The 24,119-nt window shown below is 42.1% G+C and overlaps 8 protein-coding genes across 8 annotated transcripts; 4 read left to right on the top strand and 4 right to left on the bottom strand.

Annotated features, from left to right (window-relative positions):
• Positions 1-4,845: 4,845 nt before the first annotated feature.
• EAF01_002028 (uncharacterized protein) lies at positions 4,846-6,110 on the top strand (the record flags this gene model as incomplete). Its single annotated transcript, XM_038910278.1, has 2 exons — positions 4,846-5,962; positions 6,043-6,110. 2 exons carry the CDS (start codon positions 4,846-4,848, stop codon positions 6,108-6,110), a joined length of 1,185 nt encoding a protein of 394 aa, XP_038775090.1.
• Positions 6,111-7,346: 1,236 nt separating this feature from the next.
• On the bottom strand, positions 7,347-7,619 carry EAF01_002027 (uncharacterized protein; the record flags this gene model as incomplete). The annotated part of the gene is made up of 1 exon (XM_038910277.1): positions 7,347-7,619. One exon carries the CDS (start codon positions 7,617-7,619, stop codon positions 7,347-7,349), a length of 273 nt encoding a protein of 90 aa, XP_038775089.1.
• A 1,644-nt stretch (positions 7,620-9,263) lies between these two features.
• On the bottom strand, positions 9,264-11,085 carry EAF01_002026 (uncharacterized protein; the record flags this gene model as incomplete). Its single annotated transcript, XM_038910276.1, has 5 exons — positions 9,264-10,223; positions 10,276-10,453; positions 10,519-10,771; positions 10,839-10,886; positions 11,040-11,085. 5 exons carry the CDS (start codon positions 11,083-11,085, stop codon positions 10,173-10,175), a joined length of 576 nt encoding a protein of 191 aa, XP_038775088.1. The 3' UTR covers positions 9,264-10,172.
• An 860-nt stretch (positions 11,086-11,945) lies between these two features.
• On the top strand, positions 11,946-14,693 carry EAF01_002025 (uncharacterized protein; the record flags this gene model as incomplete). Its single annotated transcript, XM_038910275.1, has 7 exons — positions 11,946-12,247; positions 12,386-12,560; positions 12,626-12,907; positions 12,959-13,361; positions 13,420-13,607; positions 13,662-14,168; positions 14,230-14,693. 7 exons carry the CDS (start codon positions 11,946-11,948, stop codon positions 14,668-14,670), a joined length of 2,298 nt encoding a protein of 765 aa, XP_038775087.1. The 3' UTR covers positions 14,671-14,693.
• On the bottom strand, positions 14,694-16,386 carry EAF01_002024 (uncharacterized protein). The gene is made up of 3 exons (XM_038910274.1): positions 16,172-16,386; positions 15,592-15,927; positions 14,694-15,534 (listed from the first exon to the last, which is right to left on the bottom strand). The coding sequence occupies exons 1-3, from the start codon at positions 16,283-16,285 to the stop codon at positions 15,382-15,384; spliced, it is 603 nt and encodes a 200-aa protein (XP_038775086.1). The 5' UTR covers positions 16,286-16,386; the 3' UTR covers positions 14,694-15,381.
• A 182-nt stretch (positions 16,387-16,568) lies between these two features.
• Positions 16,569-18,295, top strand: EAF01_002023 (uncharacterized protein). Its single transcript, XM_038910273.1, has 4 exons — positions 16,569-16,713; positions 16,774-16,843; positions 16,894-17,395; positions 17,596-18,295. The coding sequence occupies exons 1-4, from the start codon at positions 16,663-16,665 to the stop codon at positions 18,131-18,133; spliced, it is 1,161 nt and encodes a 386-aa protein (XP_038775085.1). The 5' UTR covers positions 16,569-16,662; the 3' UTR covers positions 18,134-18,295.
• Positions 18,296-19,740: 1,445 nt separating this feature from the next.
• On the top strand, positions 19,741-21,204 carry EAF01_002022 (uncharacterized protein; the record flags this gene model as incomplete). The annotated part of the gene is made up of 1 exon (XM_038910272.1): positions 19,741-21,204. One exon carries the CDS (start codon positions 19,741-19,743, stop codon positions 21,202-21,204), a length of 1,464 nt encoding a protein of 487 aa, XP_038775084.1.
• A 476-nt stretch (positions 21,205-21,680) lies between these two features.
• On the bottom strand, positions 21,681-24,004 carry EAF01_002021 (uncharacterized protein). Its single transcript, XM_038910271.1, has 2 exons — positions 22,116-24,004; positions 21,681-22,064 (listed from the first exon to the last, which is right to left on the bottom strand). Exons 1-2 carry the CDS (start codon positions 23,799-23,801, stop codon positions 21,960-21,962), a joined length of 1,791 nt encoding a protein of 596 aa, XP_038775083.1. The 5' UTR covers positions 23,802-24,004; the 3' UTR covers positions 21,681-21,959.
• Between the last annotated feature and the right edge of the window lie 115 nt (positions 24,005-24,119).

The following is a 24,119-nucleotide window of genomic DNA, read 5'->3' as shown; positions in this document are numbered from 1 at the left end:
GGGCCAGCCTCATAGCAATCCTAACATAATGATTGCTTCATCCTGTTTATACTCAGCTCTTTAGACGGAATACAAGGTTGACAACTAGGACCTACAACGTAGACACTACGCCATGCGCATTTCTTTCAAACAAACAATATCATTCCAGAGGCTGAGAATGTAACGACCTCTGGCATTCTGATATCGAAATCTTCTCAACTCAAGATAATTTAATAAAAAAAAAGATAACTTGCTACAGGATCTAGATGCGCATTTCTCAGACCCATATGAAGCAATAAAACCTTTCCACCTCAAATAAACTTTAAAATCGCTGTCTATAACACCACAAGTCTCAGGGTATCTCTTCATGTACGAGTGAGTATATACTATATAGCTCGTATGCGCTCTGCATCCGTCTCTGTGTCCTCAACCAGCTCTTTCATGTCTGGGTATCTATCGCTCTTGCGTGTGGCATGCCCATTCTTACTTTCGCCCTTCTGTCCGCATTTCTAGCTACTTTGACAATCTGTCCACTGAATAGAGTCTTTCGTTCTTGTTACAGAGTCTTTGAAACCGGGATGGTCAAACTCATGTGCTTCGACAAAGGGTGCCCTTTCAAGGCCCCCCCGCAACAATCTCAGCAGTTTTGACATATTCCCGAACCGGGAGCTCAAGTTAATCCTCATCATGAGGGATTTACAGAGTTGGAAATTCTGCTTTTGTGATTCGGTATGTCAAATTTGAGGCAGAGTTGATTGATATAGAAATTGGGTATAGTAAGGGCGAGAACGGTTAGATCTCATACTTTGCTTTCAACACTAGACAAGCAGAGGAGAGTTAAAGAAATAGAATGAGATACTGGTTCTTGTTGTGTTGTTTGCATAAGAGAGCCAGTGGGTTAGACTATGCCCACTATCAATTTGAGTGGGGTTGACAGGAGTGAACGTATATTTGTGGTTATTTGATTTTAGAACATGTAAATCCGGCAGAAGAATAGCGCTCGTCAAAATTTTGCAATTGGAACTATTGATGAGTTGATCTCCCAAAAGCCTGGCGGTTGTTAACAACTTTCACAGAACTGAAATCTGCCACGACCATCAGGTAGATATGTCGTTATGACTCTGGTCTTTATCCACTACCAGGAACCACATCAGGACGCTGGTCCAACAAATTCTACAAAGGTGCAAATAGCTTCTTCTGAACCGCATCCCCATCACGAATCACCCCACTTCACTCAGCCCATCCTTCCAACACCCATCCAACCAATCCATTCCCACACCTCGCATTTCTCGAGGTCAAAACCCCACAGTAACCCACCATCATCAACAAGCTCACAAACCACATATAAGCTAATACGATGTTGATTATCATACGGCACATAATCATCAATCGCAGTAATATCCACTTCAGCTGAAGCATGAGTGAGCTATCAAATAATGATACGGTTGGCCTCAGGATACCATTCATTACCAATGTATTAAACATTACCTGAGAAACTCGATTGCAGAGAAAACATACATAGCTGTCATCTCAGCATGCCTACCAAACCTTCTCTCAGTGCTGTGTTTGGTACAATCGATTCTCGGGACAAGCCTAGCACCGAGCCCTCGAAGTGGTTAGAAGAATCAACTGGATCAACCAATTCAAAAGGAGGAAGTACACCGTTTTCCGGGATATACTATCGAAATTGAGTCTATGGAAGGTAGATATTGGACTACTTAAATTGTCGATTTATCATCTATGCATGAAGGAATATAGGTACATTATATGAGTCCATTATGGGTATTTAAGTATCGGAGTGCTCATCGACTTTATGGACTTGAGAATAGCTGATGCCAAATCATTGGTGAGAACAGGAGATTGGTCTGTATCAATATACCCTTTGAGAAAAATGTATGGAAAGAAATGAAGTGATGGAAAAGTCTATTTGGGTCTTTTCGAGGGATGGAAGGATCTTGTATCTGAGTAGCTTTATCAGACATGTCATTCTTGTAAATTACGGTGTGAAAGATTTAAATGTCAAGATAAAATGTAGTTTTATAAAAAAATCTAGTACGATTGAAATGACTGAAATCTAATCCAAAACCGTCAGAATATGCAAGATTTTACGTGCATATACTCTGAATGAAGAAAGAATGAGCAAGAGGGGCAGGTAGTTTCCCTTAGCAGCTCCTAACACTAATTAAACTTAGTGTAGAAATAACCTTTAGTAAAAAGATTATCTCGACTTCACTTCTCGAACATCTCAAAACTGAGAGATCTTTCGAGAAAGTTTTCGTATCTGATACTCAGGAAGCAATGATCCAAGAGCATTTATACAGGAATGCATCATAACACAAATGATAGTTTGCATTTCGAGACTTGAATCGAGACGGAACATCAAAGTTGCTTTCATTCGTCAAGTAATGCATGCATATGTCCCTGAGAGCTTCGAAGATTTGACTGCGATAGCTTTACATTTTCTTCAAAGCATTTGCAATATCCATTTTACATGATTTGGAAAGAGCTGATCTGGAATGATCGGATGGACAGGATTCCAATGTTTGCCTTCGTATGGCCCAAGAGAAAAGGGCAAAAAAGCGGGAAACAGAACAAGACACGGGCATCTTTTGACTATCGTGAAAACAGGAATTGAACTACAGATGTATGAGTATGAACACAGGAATCATGTCGAGATTTCTTCTTCATCTCAGTCAGTACTTTGTCTTTCCGTACTTGGGTTTGCAGGACCACATGTCAGAACCGCGTTGACTGACTCGATACCAAATACGCTGTACAAAATAAATACAAGTACACTTGTACCGCCATTAAACCAAACATTCCTCTTCAAATTCTTTAATCCTATGAATCTTCAGATGAAGTTTGTATACTCTTTCGCCCAACGACTCACTCTCGTTCATTTATCCATTCATGATTGCCTGGTGGTCAGAAACTCCGAGCATCGGCAGACGTGGCAAGTATCCACATCTCAAGCGACACAACGTTTGATCTTACGGAAGTAGTGTCTTGCATATAAGACTTATAGACCGAGTACTAGAGTAGTTATCCGATTTGGTACTTTGTTGTCAAAGGCACTCTTGTCATCTGTTGGTTGATGCAGGGACTCGAGAGTCAAGAGTCGAGACTGTGTTTCACATCTCGATGATGATGGCGTCAGGATTTGGATGGAGTGGATTCCCGTTGAGTGAGTGGACTTTTGACCCGTCGGGGTTTTCTTCGATTGTGCGTAGTAGGATTGCGTCGTGCATTTGTGCTAGATTTATTCTTTCGGATGATGGGGGAAATTTCCCGGGACATGAAGAAGAAAGTTTAGACTCTAGATTCCAGGTTCCAAGGAATGAAAATGTTTCGTAGATTAAAATCTCAAAATAGAGTAGGCTTAGAGGATAAAAAGCAGGTACTGAAAAGTTATCATTTGTGAAGTTGCTGGTACCTGACTGACCTGTGGTAACGCCATCGGTTCGGGTATCGGTGTGTAATCTTGTGGGGATATCAAAGTATCAAGGCATCAAAAGTGGATTAGGAAGGTGAAGGAGTCTTGAGTAGAAGGAGTATTTTCTATTCGGTGAGCTTCATTTTACCATCTCTCCATAAGATACTTCACCTACAATATGTACCTCCTTCTCCATCAAAACGTGAATGGGGGAGAATTAGATGTGAGTTGTAGTAAGATTCATTATGGTTCCTCTTTCACTTCTCTTACATGCATGAATATCTACACCTGGTAGACAATTAGATGGCATTTTTGAAAGCTTTGATACAATACTGACCGTGGCGAGTATCGTCTCGACTCTCGAGGTCGTTAACCGCTCTTTGATTCCCATTTTTGCCCAATTGTGATGAAATGTACCCAAATTTAGTTGCTTATCGCCTGATTGTTGCCCCGCTAGCGATAAACGTAAACAATTGCAAGTATCTTTTTTAACCGAATAGCTGCAGGTACCTTAAGTAGATAGAACATCTAATAAAGACTCAATCTTCACCAATCAATTCAAATAGATCTATAGTAATATTTACATCGAAAAAAAAAACTTCATCATTATATTCCACTTGAATCAGATCTGATCTCCATTCAAACCATACCTACGTGTGTACGAAATCAAGAAATACGAATATTCGCCTTGGTCCTTCTTAGTCCTTGGTAGGGAAAATCTGGGTGGTTGGGAAAACGGTCAATTAACTCCATCCCCAGCCCAGCTATTTTTTTCCCTTAAAGCCAAAAAAAAATATAGAATTCAGCCATCGACATTTTTGAATAAGTGGTATTGCACACCCACACTGTTTCTGTTACAGTTCCTTCTCTCTTCCATTCCTAAAGAGAAAGAAAAAAAGATTTCCATTCCAGAGATATACATACCATTCTTCTGGGCTATCGGCGACATTTTTCCTTGATCGATATCAATAATTGCTAGAGATAAGAATTTCTAGACATATTCACATTCGTTTGGATAGAAACCACCTTTCTTACGATTCGAGGATATACAAAGTAACATACCATACCACATCAGACATACCAGACATACCAGACATACCAGACATACCATACAATACCATACATATTACCTACAAGTGGTAGTGTCGACGAAAGTGGGGTTTGCATCTTTTGGATTGGCCATTTATCGTCGAGCTATTTTACTTCACACCGCTGCTGCATGTGAAGGAGTCATCGAGTTCCTGAAGATCTTTTTGCTGGTGGAAGAGCAAAAAAAAAAGTCTCAATACGTTGAGAGATCGATTTAATACATACCATCTTTTGGCCTTGTACAATCATTTGATTCGAGTTCATTACTCCAACGATATCCATATTCATACATAGCTTCGACTTCATCTATCACACAACCACCACAACACCCCACAGTCGACAAAATGCGGATCTCCAAAGGAAACCCGCAACTCCTCTCACTTCTCCTCCTCACCCTCTCCAATACCTCTCCAGTATCCGCAGGTCCTTTCCCTAAAGATGATATTCACGATCTTGGTTTCTCATACCTTATGGATCGCTCTTGCGTTTCCTACTGCGGAGCCGATAACCAATATTGTTGTACCGACGGCCAAGCCTGCTACACTTCATCGGGAAATGTAGCTTACTGTTCTGCCTCTGCTGCCGGCTCCGGTGGCTGGGCAGTCTACACAACCACCTACACCGAAACTGACTTATTAGTCGGAACAAGCACATACAGTTCCTACTACGCTACCACCACATCCGGAGGCAGCGCCGCCATCTGCGATACCACTACAGGCGAAACTTCCTGTGGAGCAATTTGCTGTGCCAGCAATCAGATGTGTGAATACAGTGGACAATGTACTGCTAGAACAAGTTTATGGTCCTACACTGCTACTTCTGGTACCTACTCTGCTCCTGTTCGTCCAACAGGTGCCGCAACATCTACTGCCACCGTCTCAGCCACAACTACCGAGCCCTTTATTCCTCCTGCTACTGCCAGCGGAAGCACCCTACCCATCACGAGCACTAGCTCGAACAATTTGAGCGGAGGAGCTATTGCTGGAATTGTCATTGGTACGATTATTGGAGTGATTCTCTTGCTCCTCTTGTGTTTCTGCTGTATTGTCAAGGGACTTTGGGATTCCGTTCTCGCTCTCTTCGGTGGTAAATCCCGCAGACGCGAAGGGGGTACTCGGACCGAGCGTATCGAGACTGTAGAGCGTTACCACAGACATGGATCTACAGCTGGAGGAGCAGCAATGGGAGGAGCAGCCGGAGCTCGTAGAGAAAATACTGGATGGCTTGGAGGTGCGCGAACGGATAAACCAACGAGGGTTGTAGAGACCAGGAAGAAGCAGAGTAGCGGGATGGGAGGAATGGGTGCTGTGGGTGCGGGATTGGTAGGGTTGGCGGCGGTGTTGGGATTGAGGAAGAAGGAGGCGGAGAGAAGGGATGAGAAGAGGAGACCGGGCCCTACGGCGACGGTCACAGATATCAGCAGTACTTACTATACTGATAGTTACACGGGAACGAGTGCTAGTAAGTAATCTTCTTGCCTTCTGCGCTTTGTTCGCGGGGTATGAGAAATGTGGAGAATGAAGACTAACATACAATTGCAGGTTCCGCGAGCTCGGATAGGAGAACGAGGGATACGAGGAGAGATAGAGATAGGAGCGTGAGGAGATAATTCTCATTTCCTATCTTATCTTTGATGATCTAGATCATCTCGATTTCTTTGAGGATCATCTTACCCATCCTCACATATCAAAAACAACACACAATCAAAACAGCACCAACAAAAAAAACATACACATGAATGAAAAACACGAATTTAAGAGATTCTCGAGATTTTTCCGGCAGGCATTAGCGATTTGATTCATTTCTCTGGCGTTATTTGATTTATTTTCTGTTTATAATTTTCCTTTTTTGCATTTCATTTCATTTCATTTCATTTCATGTCATTTCCTACTTCATTTCTATTCTTTTCTTTCACATCAAAAGAATGAGGAAGAGGAAGAGGAAGCAAAGATGAATATGCACGAGGAATGATGAACGAATGGATGAATGAATGGGTGGGTAGCTCGATTTACCTCGCAAACTTCAAATACCTAATGCTTGCTTGCTATATGTTACGAAAGCATGAAAGCGTTTATATCTATTTGAGCGAGTATGCGTGCGTGCATAGTATACACGAGATGAGATGAGATGAGGGTTGGGGTGCTTTTGTATTTTTACGACTTTTGTATGAAGGAGATATGAAATGAAACGAACTGGATGGGTGGGAAAGAGGAAAGGTTGGGTTAATGAATGTGTGATGAGCGAACGCATAACGGATTTGGGTATGGGATGATTGAATGAATGGATGTGTGTGAGAAGGGGGAGGATATACATACAATTACACATACTTACATACATACATGCGTGCACATACATTGAGGAAATGTATGTATACCGCAGATTTCACGAATGAAAATCATGTTACAAATTTACTCACCTAACATCTTCAACTTGCTTGAGTGAATTTCTGAAATACCTAGTATGCTGTATGTTCTCTTCCCTTCCCTTCAATTCCGTTTCCTACTGAACTCTATTCTTCTTTTATATGAGGACCAATATGCTGGATACTACATAGACAGATGTGATTCCACCATCACATGTAACGTAATGTATCGATACAAAATTGCAGACGCGGCGAAAAATAACGCGAGTGTTGAATCTATATTTGTTCAGAACTGTTCAATTCCTTTCTCTTTTCCCAATAGAATAATCATTATATACAAATTCTCCTCCCCATCTCATCTCATTCTTTCTCCCCAAGAGAGCTACTCAAATCCTGGTACCCTACCAATACGGTAGTCAACTCCTCGGTATCGATAGATATCTAGATACCTAGCTACCTAGATATACTTCTTGATTGTACTGCTTATGTATATATATGTCCTTTATTCCCATCCTCATCCCCAATCTCATCCTCATCCTCATTCTCATTCTCATTCCCTTCCTCACTCTCACTCTCACTCTCACTCTCACTCTCACTCTCACTCTCACTCTCACTCTCACTCTCACTCTCACTCTCACTCTCACTCTCACTCTCACTCTCACTCTCACTCTCACTCTCACTCTCACTCTCACTCTCACTCTCACTCTCACTCTCACTCTCACTCTCATCCGCATTCTCATCCTCGAATTCAATCATTTTGATTATTCGGGGACAAAATCCTTGATTCTCCTATGAGTTTAAATGTATTCCTCTTTCTAATTATATAAAGATATATACAAATAGTATCTTCTCAATCTTCTCAATCTTCTACCCTCTTCAAATCCATCAATTTTTGAATTCCTCAAAAAGTCTCCTCGAAAAGCTTTCCTCAAAAGACACAACAAAATATGTCAGAAAAGCAGAATCCAAAATCCAAAATCCAAAATCCACAATCCACAATCCACAAATCAGAAATCAGAAATCAGAAATCAGAAATCAGAAATCAGAAATCAGAAAATCAGAAAATCAGAGATCTATTTCCTATTATTCTATTCTTAAGTTGTGTTTTCGTCGTTTCGTTATTCCGCTCTATCTCTCTCTGTCTATGTCTATGTGTGTACAAATGTCTATATACATGTAATTATCAATATGTGTGTAAATATCTATACATATAAATATCTATATGCATTTGTGTGTAAGCACATCAAAGCAATAAGTACTCACTCATATAGATAAATATGGAAAGATTGATATCATCGTATTATCGCTCTTGTCCATTATCGATATTTAGCAGCTCTAAATAGAACAGGATAGAATAGAGTGGGATAGGATAGGAAATCTACTCAATTCTTAACCAGACAGAGAGAATAGGAGAGAGACGCAATCAAAAATAGGATCAAGATAATCTAATCAAATGAAACAACTAATCAGAAAGAAAAAGAAAACGAAAAGTAACTAAACGATAATATAATACAATACAGTATAAAACAAAACCAATCTTTACAACAGCACCGATTTTTCCAGTCTATATATATCCACGTACCCACCTACTACACATCTAGATATAAATACGCAAATATCAATAATCCCAAAGAAATTCATGCAATGTAACTTGTAACAGCAATAGCAATAGCAAGCAATCAATCCCATTACACTTTAAAACTAAACTCAATACATTCATTAACCATATAGGGGTGGCGGGGTTGTGATTTGATTTCTCGATTTCCTCCTTCTCTTCCTCTTTTACATTCACGTACACATCTCAGTGATTAAAATTTCTCAGTAAAGCATGAAACTTCGAACACTAGAGCAGATCAAAAATATCGCCACCTACGAGAAAGAGAAAGAGAAAAAGAAAGAAGGAAAGAATATAAAAGGACGATGCTGAACGATACTAATTTTGAGTTTTGTATATACATAGGTAGGTAGCATTTTATATATATCAACAGCTTGATAAACGAAAGGAATATATACGCAACAACAATTACAACAATAGTCATTTATATTACTTGGTAAGGACATCGAGTATCAATAGTGATGATTTTAATAGGTACTTGTCTATACCAATGAATAGTGTAGTGATGATGGACGACCTCGCGAGTGTACGAGTAGGTATGTATGGGATGCATATATTGCCAATAAGATGATAAGCAATGTGGTTTCACGGTGATTCATGATCGACTCAAACCATGAAGCCCGGAGAAAAGAGCTAGAAAGATTAATAAAGAATACAGGTTGTATAACATTGGAAACTTATTCATCAGTATCCTTTAAGAATAATTTAGAGGGTAGAAGCATGGGCAATGGATTGTTCAAACAAATTTATTAGATATTATTTGAATCATGTAATCCGCCAACTCTTCCTCTTACTTTACACCCACCAAGTCTTCATACCCCTCAACTATATACCGCCAACTCCCTACGATAACAGTTTTGTTTCATCGAAATGTCCACACGATCCTCAGAATTTCCTCCACACAAATCTGCAGAAAACATAAATAATGAAATCGTGCCTCTTCATCCATAAAGAACAAAGAGTGTTCATTGATATAGGGATCAAGACTGACCGAATAGAGTAGGAGAAATACTTCTATAAAGTCTACTTTTGAGATCCCATTTGCATAATAGAACACGAAGGGGGAAAATAATTTGGAGAAAAAGAGAAAACGACGGGAGTCATATGGCAATGTGAAAAGTATAAAACATAAACAATAGAAATGGTCATGGTATTGAGAATTGGAGAGAAGACATGGATTGGCAAAGGAGAGATTGTGTGAGAACAAGATGAGGAATGAATATGGTGAAGAGGGTAGATAGAGTGTGATGAAGGGTAATATAGCCGATGATCCTATTGGATTAGTAGGAATTGTTCGAATCCAGTAGCTGTGGTGCCTCTGTATGGGGATGTAAGTGAACTGAATAAATTGCTAAGCCTGCATATTGCACTGTCAGATATTCCATCAAATTCAAAAGCTCAGACCTGAAACATTATGCCATGACATTCGAAAGGGTCCATAATTGGTTCATTGATTCCTCAAAAACTCTCCCCAAATCGTTGCACTGGCACGCCCTTCTACCAAATTGTCCATCATTACAATCCAGGTCACCGTGGTATCGATCGTTTCAAATTTTGGAACCGCAGGTAGTTGTTTTGTTGCGCAAGATATTCATTCCGAGCACCTTGCTACACAATATGCAAAGTAATCCTTTTAATGCTCCCAATACATATCATGAATGTAAGAAAAGGTGACCACCACAATTGCCTTCCATTTATTCCTCGTCAATGTTACCCTTCTCTGAGACATACAAACCGTCCAAAAACTAATACTTTTGTTAGTATATAGAATGCTAACGAATAAGGATTTTTGCCCACCTTTCGGATATCCTTGTTTCGTACTCTGCAGATTTGTTGGATATCGGCGGCGCATTGGGAAACATCCTCAAGGGAGTTACCAGACAATTGAAGCTCATCCTTGACGTTCTTCGATGGCTCGACAGCAACACCTTCTCTCATTTGAACCTTACGGACGATCTTCTCGCCGATGAAGTTTCTATTCCCAAATAATCAGCAATTCTTTCTCCCAGCCTGAATTTCTTTCCTCGTGGACCGTCATACCTGATCTCAACAACTGGGATATCCTCAGGTCCCTTCTCAACGTTGACGTTAATTGGGAAATGTGCGTAGACATATCTCATCTTGTATTTGAAACCCTTGGTAACGCCGATGATCAAGTTGTTGATGAGAGTACGGACGGTTCGGAGAGTAGCGACGTTCTTGCGGGCTCCGTGGTGAAGCTCGATCTTGATGACATCCTTCTTTGGTTGAGAGAAGTTGACTGCCAAATGGCTAAGATCCTTGTGGAGTTTGCCTATTTCGAATGTATTAGATTTGCGACTTGGTTGATTGTCGATTGGTGTGTAGGAATTGTAAATTACCTCTTGGTCCCTCAACGGTAACTTGACGGGATTTGATGGCGACCTTGACTATTCAATTAAATCGATCAGCATTCATTCCTCATCTGCAAAAGAAATCCCATCCAGTATTCCTCAATGCGCTTCACCAATTCCCTCGAGCTTGAATTCAATCTTCTCCTCTGCCGATTTCAACGATCCAAAAATAAGAAACATCGTACTTACCACCCTCTGGAATGGTCAGAGTTTCTTCGGAATGAATGTACTTCATCTTGGCCGATTTGTCGAATGTCGTAAATGGCGAAAAGGTGTAAATTACTGGCCGTCGTCTAGGTAAGAAGTTCAAGATCGCGGAAAATCAAAATTGTTGTGGGAGACGCTAAAATTTCGCTAACGAAGGACCGAAAATGGCAAGAACTTTTCAAGGTCACGTGGATGGGAAATTTACACTTCAAATCGAGCTTTACAACCTCGCTCCATGCAAGGACTTCACATCAACAATGAAAACATTAACGAGACAGGCTCGGTGGGCAAATTTCAAGTAGGAACCTACCGTTAGGATCACATTAAAAAGGGCATCTCTATAGATCTCAGTTGCATCTCTCACGACTATTGTCCCGGACCAGAATTGGATATCATGGACTGCAGGACACATAGTATGAGTTAAGGACTACTAGGACAATGGATCTTACCATCAACTTACAAGCTCCATTGAAAGCATTCGAACTTTGTGATCGGTATTCCCATGGTATAATATTCTGGTCTACGATATGAGCGACCGAGCGTATCGTCAAGATATGATTCTTGCTCAGTCACATATCCTGCACTTATTTGCCAAAAGTATCATCTCTTTCCGACAGATCACAGAATATCTCGACAAAAACCACAATAACCATTCTTGTACACCCGCAGAGCATACACACTTATCCAAATACCTCTGTGGTTTTCCTATATCCTTGAAACTCACTCATTAGGGCCGCGCTCACGTGTGGTCCGTGTGAGTATAAAATATCACCTATCATAATTATTACTGTCAATAATCTTTCCATACAAAAATTGAGTGAATTCTTCGTAGCATGTTCGTATATCATATAAGAAACTTATTATACTTATAGAAAACACCACTTGAGGATGTCCAAATGTTTACCGGGGCGCTTGAAACATGCATATTCATTGGCTCATTGTTTCACCCCACGTCAGCCTCATCGCCCTTGCCTTCCCCGCCATTTCAACACCAGTTCTTTTTCTCAACATCTTCTGATACCATCTTTCCATAGAATACAACAATTCCAACGACAATTCTCTACAATGAATGCTCAGGAACTCGAACACTTCCTTGCGGACTCGCCCCCTAGTGTCGTTCAGCTTGAGATCAAAAAGCATTTTGAGGCGCTTTCTGACAAAGAAAAAAGATATGCTCATTATATTAGCAGGTATGTTTGAATTTCGGGAATTTGGAAATCTTCAGCCGCGTGCACATTCATCATGGATCGAAAGATTGTCTGGATGCTTGGCGTTAGCTCGGAGTTTGCGGATTGTTTGCAAGGACATCAGCTGACATTACGCGACAGAGCATCTGTTCATGGAACGCGTATTACTTTAAGACAAGTTTCCCCAGAGTCCGAAGACATCTACGATTTTATCGTTGAACTTCACAAGTCTTTTGATGGTACCTGGAGTTCCGCTCAGGAGAAAGCTGGGATTAGCGATGAAGACTTGAAATTCTTCCTCGAGTATTGTGGTCAAGTGAGTTTCATAATTCAACTTGACAGACAGGACAAAATTTAGAATGCTTGTCTAACCTTTCATAGTTTCTTGGTAATTGCGGAAACTACAAGTTTTTTGGAGATTCCAAGATCATCCCAAGATGTGACGAGAAAGTCTTTGAAGCTTTGGCTGCGCTTTCCCCTGAAGCAAAGCAACATTATGAAGCTACCAAAGGAGCTATCTTCCCAACTCAAGACCCTGGATTGATGCATCTTGGATTTCCTGATGATGGACATTTGACCAATTATTATCCCAATTCAACCAGCATCACCAAGTCGGATATCATTGCTGTAGGTGATTTCTTGGAGCAAAAGGGGTTACTTGTGGTAAGTAAAATGCATTTGTTGGCCTGCTCATATTGTTGACCCGTTAGATAGGAAAACACAAGATTGAGAAAGACTCCTGAAGGATCATTCGAAGTTTTGCTTGCTTCAGCCGTCACAAGTGTACCATCTGAAGGCAGCGATATTGGCAAGGAAACTCAGTTCACCATCGAGGAGGGCCCACTAAAGGGCAGTAAGCTGAAGATCGTTTTTGGTGATCATTCAAAAGAGTTGACTTTGGTTGCTGAGAATTGCAAGAAAGCCGCCGAGAATGCAGCAAATAATACACAGAAGGATATGTATGAAGCATATGCTAAATCGTTTGAAACCGGTTCATCGCAAGTCTTTAAGGACTCGCAAAGATATTGGATCAGAGATAAGGGGCCTTCGGTTGAATCTAACATTGGATTTATCGAGACTTTGAGAGATCCCCAGGGTGTGAGGGCCGAATTCCAGGGTATGTCCATCATATCTTCGAGTTTCGAGACAATAATACTGACGAATACTTTGATTAGGTTTTGCCGCTATGGTAAACGCTGAACGTACTCGTGCCTTTGGCGGTCTTGTTAATGCTGCTGAAAGCCTCATTCCCAAATTACCTTGGGGAACAGAATTCGAGAAAGATAAATTCTTGAGCCCAGATTTTACAAGTCTTGAAGTTTTGACATTTGCTGGAGCTGGAATTCCAGCAGGTATTAATATCGTAAGGAATCTTTAAGTGTATAGAAATCTTCAGCACTACTGACTAACATTACAGCCCAACTATGACGACATCAGACAAACCGAAGGGTTCAAAAATGTCTCATTAGGCAATGTATTGTCAGCTAAAGCACCCAACGAGAAAATCCCATTTATCAGAGATGAAGATCTCGAAGTATTTTCCAAATATCGTGATGCAGCATTCGAGGTACAAGTAGGAGTCCACGAGCTTCTCGGTCATGGAACCGGAAAATTACTCCAAGAAACCAAACCGGGAGTCTATAATTTCGACATCAAGAATCCTCCTGTCAATCCCCTTACTGGGAAACCAATTACTACATGGTATAAGCCCGGGCAAACATGGGGATCTGTATTTGGAAGTGTAGCCTCAAGTTATGAAGAGTGCAGAGCTGAGGCTATCGCCATGGCCCTCAGTTGTGATTTCGAGGTTCTGAAGATCTTCGGCTACGGTGATGGAACACCTGATATGAACAATGAAGCTGGGGATGTTTTGTATGCAGCCTGGTTATCTATGGCTAGAATGGGTGTTTGCTCTTTAGAAATCGTATGTGTCCTCCCTCCAAAACTCCTCGCGAAAGAAACAGCCAGGTACTAACACTATACAGTGGGATCCCCGCTCCACTAAATGGGGCCAAGCACATTCTCAAGCCCGCTTCTCCATTCTCCAATGTTTCCTCTCGGCTCCCGAATCCTTCTGCACCATAACCCATTCCACTCCCGATCTCTCAGACCTAACAATTAATCTCAAGCGTCACCTTATCCCTACAGTCGGTCGTCAAGCTGTAGAATCCTACCTTCAAAAATTACACATCTATAAATCTATCGCGGATGTAGAAACAGGTGTTGAGGTATACAACGACATGTGTTACGTGGAGCCAGAATATTGGGGAAAGAAAGTTAGAGATCAGGTGCTGAGGTGTAAACAACCCAGAAAGGTTTTTGTGCAGGCGAATACCGTATTGGGAGAGGATGGGAAGGTGGAGTTGAAGGAATATGAGGCGAGTTGCGAGGGAATGATTAGGAGTTTTGCGGAGAGAGATGTTTAAAGTTTTGGGGCTGAGGTGGTGGGAGGGATGGGGAAAGGGGAAATGAACGGAGAGTGAGGCATGGTACAATCTTGATGCATGGGTTTTACGCACATTCAGCAAGACCGAAATTGGGGTTTTGCGATGCTGGTGGAAACTATACCAAAAGCACTCCAGCTTCGCGTTAGCTGGATTGGGGATCTTTTGAATTCCAACAATATGAGTGCTAGCGCGTAGACTTTCATCACATGAATATGAAGTCAAATTATGAATGACCAAAGAGCACTCTGTGCGTGGTTTTCCGTATTGCGGGTGAAAAAGGCGGCTTGGCCTTACTTATCTTTACCCACTTTTTAGTAATTCCACAGAATGAACTGGATTGCACTCAGGCATTGCATCCCGCGACTTTCACATGGACACATGTCGGCTGGCTGATGTCGTCACAAAATCATCCTTTGAAATGCATGGCTACCACACTCCTATCCATACTCTTCACCTGCCAAAGATCGTCCTGAAATCACATATCTCACAATCATCCGCGTAAAAAAAGATATCATTGCTTTGTGGTTTTCTTCATCATTGCAAATCAGATTACATAGCGCCCTTCACAATGAGACGACCCATGCCCATTCAGAGGTCAAGATGCAAGAAGCGATTCGTCAAATCGACTGTAGAATTTTCCCACATCCGCGCCCAAATGTACCCATTCCCCCCAATCTCCACAACACATATTTAAAATACCATTGCGTGTGGCTTATCACCCTTGCGAAGGCTGAAAGAGCTACCGAGGTAGCTGGCGAGTTCTGGAGTCTTTTTGAGGCTGGAAAGGATGGCCTTATCGATGGTCTTTTGGTCTGCTGCGCGGCTGGAGGATGGTTGCTTCTTCTGTTGTAATTTGTTAAATTGGTGCAACTGTGACATATGTCCAGCATAAGATCTTACCTCTGGCTTCTCGCCTTGCTTGAAGAAAGCCTCTTCTGATGCCTTCTTCTCTGACTTCTCTCTAGCAAAGTACTTTGGGTTTGAGAGCTCCTCAATCTTTGCTGAGTCGATACCCTCCAAATCGACCTTGGTGGAGGTGGCGATAACGTAACGGGCGTTGACTCTGCGGATTGGGACACCGTTGACCTTGAATGGGCCGGTAACGAGGAGAACACCTTGGTCAAGTGCCTTCAAGAGAACGACACGCTTGCCACGGAAACGACCGGCGAGGAGGATCAGGACTTTTCCGGGTTCGAGGGATGGTCTAACTTTAGATGGTCTGATGGACTTGCGGACCTGGAGAATTGATTGTTAGTGATGAGGTTCTTTCAACCATAAATTAATGCCTTAAAATGTGATGCAGTGATATAATCTAATGGCGATCTGGTTGATATCAAAATCCAATATATGTCTGTCGATTGCAATTGTAATCGCAAAGTCTCATACATTTGAATCCCGCGCCTCTCCATTTTCCAAATTTGACGATATTTCAACCAACACTCTGCCATCTCTTTCAAAAAAAGGGTCCTCTTGTATTTACCTTTCTTGGAGCGGAGACATCCTCTGCCGGGTAGTACTTTTGTGCCTTCTCGTTGGAAACGACCCGGGTCGATTTTCCGAAGGTCTTCTTCTGGGTAGCTTCTGTTGCCGACATCTTGAAGAAGGAACCGTTGGTGGGTAGTTGTCGTAAATTTTGTCGCTGCTCGTTGGCGTAAAAGTCGAGATGTTCTTCCAATACAGAAATTCAAGCAGGGCTAAAACCTGCGACACTACACTTGGAATTTCAATTCGCTTAATGATTTGTGTATCATGTGATTGTGTGATTATCTAAGTTTGAAGAAATGATGCCTGCTCTTTCAGGCCAAGATATTGATAGTCTTTTTAGCGTCATAATTGGTAGACCCACCCGGACACTTTCATTGCGAAGCTCCGGCCGCCTAGAGCGAAGCTTCCCATACTTCATTACACATTAATAAAGCTATCCTGTTCAACAAGATACCTGTCACCAAACAGCTTATCAAAACCGACAAGATGTCTATTTCACCAATTATTACTTTCAAGGCGGGGAAGTGTGAAATCGATGTAAGTTTATTCACATCTTTCTGCGTTCAAATATCAAACTAACATCTCTACTTCAACCAGACATCAAGCACACCTCACAAAGTTAAGCCTGAAGCAACTCCAGGTTATATCTATCTTTGGTCCGAAGATGGTAGGTCATTTAGATACCCTGGGGATAGGATTTTGCTAACTGCTATGAAGATTTAATTCATTTTCAATGGCGAGAAAGAAGCAAACGTATGGATGATGAGGATAACATGGATTTACTTTTACCACCAACCGACGCCATTTTCCAACCTTATGATTCTAATCAAACCACTGAACCAACTGCAAAAACCAATGGCCGCATATTCGTTCTTAAATTTTCATCCTCTTCCCAAAGATATCTTTTCTGGATGCAATCAAAACCTCAAGCGCGAAATGGAGATGCAAGTTGGTTTAGTCCCAGGGACTTGAAGATTGGACAAATTGTAAATTCATTATTACAAGGAGACGAAGTCGATGTCGAGCAGGAAATCGCACAAGTCAGAGGGGATGATGGAGGAAATGACGACCAGGACGAAACGATGGAGGACGTCGAAGGTCATGGTGATTCGTCCGAACACCAAGGTGGAAGTGGAGGTGCTGGTGCTGGTGCAACTGGTGGAGATGTTAGGGAAGAAGGAGCTAGCTCAAGGGAGGCCGGAGCTGATGGTGGAAGAGCGTAGGTTAATTCTCATCCAATTTTTGCAAAGTACCCAAGCATTTACACACGAGGCGTTTGGTTGGTACATTGGAAGATTCAACAATAATCATACCGTATTGTTCTTGTACTTCTAGACAGCTATGTTGCACATGAATTCTAAAATTTACGAAACCATCTGTTTTAGCCTTCAAAAGAACCTGCGCTGACTATGTGAGTAGTGCTGGTTCAGGGCCATCAGATGCTGCCTCGGTTGTCCAAAACTTTCTCAATTCATTGAAGGGTCCTGGGGGAGCTGGCATGCAACAACAATCTCAAACTCAAATGTACACTACTTTACCGGACCTTTTACCAAATACGGTAACCATCCCATCGATCGACGCTGCAACCCCAGCTCAAGTGGATAATCTCCTTAGCTATCTTCCACCAACTATCCTACAGCTTGCACAGGAATCCGCATCTTCCCTCGAAGGAACAGCTGACGCAACTTCCGCGACTGCAAACACTGCTATGGAGGCTTTGAGCTTGGACCAAAAGAAGTCGGTATTGAAGAGGGTAGTTCGAAGTCCACAATTCCATCAGAGCTTAGGAAGTCTGACTATGGCGATTCGAGACGGCGGCTTGCCTAGTATTGCGGATGCGTTGGGAGTTGAGTTAAGGAATAATGGTTTAGTAAAGGGAGGAAGCGTTCCATTAGGAGGTGGCGAGGCAGTTGAGGCATTTGTCGAGGGTGTTAAGAAGTTGGTAGAGAAGAAATGAGCTACTTGATCATAGATCTTTGTTCCTCAGAGAGGTTTGTAAGATACAAGGGATAGATGTGATGGTCAGGTGGCCTAGAAGATGATACCAATTCATGATATGTTATGACCAAAAAACAGTTTGTATGAGTGAGTAATGCTGCTTGAGAAGATGCTAGGTCATGGTTGAAGATGAAACAATGATTCTTCGGTGTGTCCCCCATCAATTAAGCAAGTGCGTCAGCTAGCACTGTCGTTTTGATAGCTGGTGAAGAAATGCCATTGATCATGGTTTGCAGCCCGTCAAACACCGTCATACGTCAAACACCATCATACCGATGATTCAAGTGGATGTGCTTTATTTGTCTTCTGTCACAGTGCTCTTCTCACTTTTGTATACACCATTGCTCACAGGCACTGTCATTCCTATTTCTAACAATACTTTTCCTCTCTCTCTCTGGACACGTTAATAGCAATGTCTTGCACTTGTAACCATCCAGACTTTGATCGTCATCCATTCCAGTTCTGAGTTTAGCCTAAAGAATATTCTTGCGTCTATTCCAGTATTCAATGTTCTCACGAAGCCGCCTAGATCAGGGACTCTTGTAACATTCTCTAAACTACCATCATCTTCACTTGACCACTATGACATTATACTTCAACATTCCCCTTTAGTATTGTATTCATGAAGTTACCAGATCATGCAGATATTTAGTGCTACCGGTTGCTGTTTTGTAGATGGTCCTAATACTTTTTCTATAGTCATAAATATCTTTTATATGCCAGTTTTAGGGTCTTAGATACCAACATTCCCTGTTCTCTATTTCATCAATGTGTGTGATGATTTAATATTGATGTATAGAAGCTAGGCTTCGCACATTTTGTTATATCTAGTTGAAACTGACTAAATTATGATCCTAATCTTCTACCATCCTAATGAGATACCTTCTATTCTGTCGTTGAAGGACTGTCTGCAGAAAGTTCATGCTTCTCCTAGTCCTTCACTGGACTATTATAAAATTTAACCAGCCTATCCAAGGATTCAACATTCATACTTCTGACTCTTTATCATTCGAAAGGAGTCGTTTTTGTTCAATTATCAGAGGTCAGTCATGCTACCCATTTCTTTAATTAGTTTGGTGAATAGATACTCGTCTGTATGTCATTAGAGATTCAACTTCGGAGATGTAGAGGATTCCCCCTTATTATTAAGATAGATACCTATTTTTTATTTCTCATTTTCAAAAGGATGATAGTAGTTCCAAATTTCTTCCACCCCCCATAAAGATCCAGGCATTCACTATACCTTTCTTTATTACTTGTTCACCACTATCATCTAGAAAAGCTTCGAGTGAAGTTTATCATAGTGAATACAAAATCAATACAGGTCGGTAACATCCGAGGCCAAACAGGTTTTTTTATTGGTTTAGCGTCTCAAAGACCATTCTCGAGTTTTCTATCATTCTCCCACAACCATTATTTAAGAATTTGAAGTTCGAGATCAATTTTGTCCAATCTACATCCCAACCAATACAATTGATTTCACAACAACTTTTTCTCACCATCACATTTTGCCATACTCTATCCGACAATCTTTTGAATCAAATCAATCATCCTCAACTTTTCATCATGTCAGGCTCGGGTGATTCTTCTCCAATCAACCACCAAGGCTTACCTCAAGGTTTGGGAATTACTTCAAACCAAACCAGTGGTCGTGCTACACCTAGGGACTCCCTTGGTGGTCAGAATACAGTCTCTAGAGTCAACAATCCTAGAGTTAGAGCAGGTCCACAGATGCAGCAACAAGACGGCGTCAACAACCCCAGTTTCGGGGGAGGAAGCGCCCAGATGCAACAGCAGATGGGAATCAATATGCTGCATCAACATCGAATCGAACAACAGCAAGCTCAAAATTTACAAAGACAGTATCATCAAGAGGAGCAATATCGCGCCCAGCAACATTTACAACAGCAGCAGTTTGCGGCTCAACAACAAATGCAGCGAAATCAAGCACTGCAGCAACGAATGCAACAGCAGCATGTTGGCCAGTTGCAAACACTTCAACCAGTACACATGCTGCCAGATGATATTCCTAGCCCGAGCCCGACCGCGATGAGACTAAATGGTGGACAAATAGAACCTGCATTCCAACAACTTTTCGGCATGCCTCCCACACAATTCAACATGAAGAATGGAAGGCCAAATAACTTTGCTCCTGCCGCTCCAAACAACACACAACCCCGAGTCCCTGTTCAACAACCAGAGCAGCAAGAAGCAGAGGAGGAGGAGAACGCTTATGAAACCAACTGTCTCAATCTCAGCATCAGTTCCCCACTGACCATCACCGGCGATAACAACATAATCACTTTTCACCCTGCTCCTCAAGTCCAAAAAATCACAGATGCAATCCTCAAATCTCTACATTCCGCCTCTGAAGGATCACGCGGTATCCCAATGGGCGATGCTGATGGAGTTCCCAGGGCAATCAAAGTTGAGATTGACGCTGCTGTGACGATCAATGGAAAGCATAATATTCTAGGAGAGGAAGCCGTCAAGATCTGGGCACAAAAAGTCAAAGGTGACGCATTAGCGGCACAGACGCAGGCGCAGAGAATGTTGGCACAGGCCCATATCAAGTCTCAAGCTGCTGCGCAGGCTCAAGCTCAAGGACAGGGACAAGCACCGAAAAATGGAACAGCAAATATGGAGTCAACTGTGCAAAGAAATGCTCAGGCGGTCGAAAGTATTATCCGAGCTCGCGAACAAGCACTTGTGACTCAGAGACAGATACAGAATGAGACGGCCGCGCAGGGACAGAAATTTCCAAACCCACAGGAATCATTCCAGATGAATGGAGATGCGAATGAGAGTGTACGAGGACAAGTCCATCCACACTGGAGCATGCAAGCACAAGCTTCCATGCAACAACAACAACAACAACAACTACAACCAAAACCACAAGAAGGAAGAACAAAACCCCAAATGGGTGTTTTCCCAGCTGGTCCTTCGAAAGATTTTGGCAAGAGAGCTCGAGAGTCCAGCGTGAGTCAACATGACGAAGAGGCGAATAAGAAAACCAAGATGGATATGTAGATACTTGGTGGAGGGAAAGGATATGTATGAACGAACTTGTGCTAACATCAGTTGGTGAAGAGTTTGAGATGTTCATGAACTTTTTGTTTCGAGGTTACTACTGCATGCGTAGAATTTGATGATGATGTGGGGTGGTTGGATATGGGGATTGTTGGTTGAGAATGGGGCTGTGGGTAGGATTAGTTTGGGGTTTTCTGCGAAGATTGGGTTATTAATTGTAATGACAGGATGGGAGTTGGAAGTTTGCTTTTATTAGAATGCTCCCTCTGGCTCCTCGCTCCGGGTTCATCAGGGGTTGATCGTTATTTCATGTCATCACAAAAAGAGATCAATGTAAATAATAAAAGCAGCAGTTATGACAAGAGGTGTATATAATGGTTCTCTTCGAGATAGTATACTACTCACTAATAAGAATGTTTAATAAAGATAGTGCAAGAATTTCATTCACAACATCTGTCTAATAAAAACTTTCATACACATATTCTTGATCAAACTTCATTAATTGGCCTCAGCTCTCTATTGTACAAAAGTATCTTCTCGAAAGTCATTGCTCTATGAAACCGACTTTTCCATCCTTAATCAAACACTTGTCAATGTGCACACCAGAAGTAAATCATTTGTGATCCATATTACCACATCGCTGCGTGATATAAAGCCCCCTGTCTCAGACTCCTAGCAAAAAGCTTCCCAAAATTCATGAAGATCAAAGTAGAAATTTCTCGTATGATGATTGAAAGAACAGACTGGAGATATCGTTATCTGTAATCACTTGAGCGGATGTCTTGTTTGTGAAGATCCTTCGCCCATCGAGGTAGCTTGCGGTCTTTCTCGAATAGGAAGCCACAATTATTACAAAGAGTCTGAGAAGTATTAGTGATAAAAATCATGATCAAGACATAAAAATGACTTACCCTTGGTCCGAACGGCCCATCCCTCACACACCAAACCGATGTTCCCCAGACTTTACAATGTGAGCATCTCCAACTATTCCGTTCAAATTCGGTAAGACTACCACCTCCACCAAACCCAGTAATGCCGCCAGTATCAGGAGTTCCTCTTCCACCGGGTGTTCCAGATCTCCCCAATGGACTAAGACTTCTGAAGCGTCTCTTCTTCTTACTTCTCTCACCGCGACCCATACGTTCTTCCGCAGGTGGCTCATCAAAGTATCCTCTGTTCTCACCTGGTGTTGGAAGACCACCGGCCATCCCGGAATTCGAAGAGAATCTAGCAGTTTCTCTTCTCATCCGCCTAATTTGTCTTTCTCTATCACCTTCTCGCTTCTCAATTTCCTCCTTTGACAAGATCTCAACCTTGGGTTCCCACTCATCTGCTAGGTGTTCATTATCATATCTCCATCCGGCATCCTTACCATGCACAGCATCATTGGGTATTTCTCCCCCATAACCGCCAACCAAACCACCACTTTCACATGCCTCCTTTTTCAATCTCAAAACTGCTTCGTAAATCGCATGTGTCATGGCTGGGACCCATTCACCAGGTAAACCAAGATCTGCGCAGGTTTGTTTTGCGAATATTTCAGCCGTTCCTGGAGGATGTAGTAATGACCATTCAAACCTGTCTGTGTAGAGATGATTGGAGAGATTGATATTCAGATTAATGATGCACCGGTACATATCATCGGGATTATATTCATCGGATTCTGGTGGTATCGAGGTTGCAGTGGCGGTGATATCTTGCGACTGTGAAGTGGGAGCTTTAGCAGGAGTCGAATAGCCATTAGATTGGCCAATGACATTTCGCATGGGAGTCGCATTCCCACTTGCTGCAGGTGTACTTGAAGCATCTCGAGACGATGGCCCTTGTTTGATGGTGGTCACAGTACCGTTCGCCGTTGCAGTCTGTTGCGAATGAAAGAGTGGATGCAGAGCCACACCTGCGTATTCTTCAAGCTGTGTACGGATTTGCTTACTGATTTCGGCTGCCATTTGTCCTCTGTTCGGTAAGTCCAGATCTTGTACCATGGTTTGCGCGAATTGATCGGTGGTCGTCAATGTCTCATGTAAATTCCACAGAAATACATCCTTTAGGCGATATGGGACTGTGGTTTCTTGTGGTTTGTATGCCGGTAGGGAAGTATCAATCGAAGGGTAAGATACTTGAATATTTACAGGCACAGGTAAAGGCGCAGGGGGTGTGAAGGAAGGGATATCAAGGTCGATTCGAATCGGGATTAACGTCAAAGGTAATGCGATTTGTGCATAATTTTGCATGTCGGTTTTTCCTGGCCGTTGCTTGCCCATCCAATCTCTCCAAATACCTTGAATTTCCACTGGCGCAGTAGCTTCTTTGCCAACCTTTTCTGCGGGGTCTTGTTTTGCCTGTCCAATATCTTCCCTTCGTAAACTCCTTAAGCCTGTAGGCCTCCTCTTGTTTTCATCATCGTCATCCTCCTCGAATTCATATCCATCCTCTGCATAATTTATTGCCGTGGTTCCTCTTTTCGTTGTTCTACCGAGTGGTGTCGCGACAGCTGCTGTTGGCTGTATGACTGGGGTAAGCAACGAATTGGCATATGTGCGCAATCGCGGAGCATAACTCGAAATGAAAGATTGAGGGGGATTGCGAGTCGTCATCTTGATGTGGAATTATCGAATAGAGCAAGTACTAATTCAATCAATCGTTCCTTGGACCTTGCGAAAGAATGATACGAATTTTGAAAACAGCTCAAAAGCGTCTCAAAACAGACTGTTCATTTAGGCGATCATAACCATAGGAATTGCGCAGTCTCGAAGTATTATATGGTGATTTCGACAGATCGTTGACTATGTAGTATATTTCAAAACGCGTCGCGAGAATATCCCATTGTCAGTTTGGAACCACAAGCACTTTGGACTGAGAGATCCGGCTAGTCCCGACTCGGTTAGCATCCAAGCTCAACACCAATTCACCTC

Source organism: Botrytis porri (assembly GCF_014898465.1).
Source record: "Botrytis porri strain MUCL 3234 chromosome Unknown BPOR_002, whole genome shotgun sequence".
Lineage (NCBI taxonomy): Eukaryota > Fungi > Ascomycota > Leotiomycetes > Helotiales > Sclerotiniaceae > Botrytis > Botrytis porri.
The sequence above is the reverse complement of the archived record's forward strand: the minus strand, read 5'-3'. Positions and strand labels throughout refer to the sequence as shown.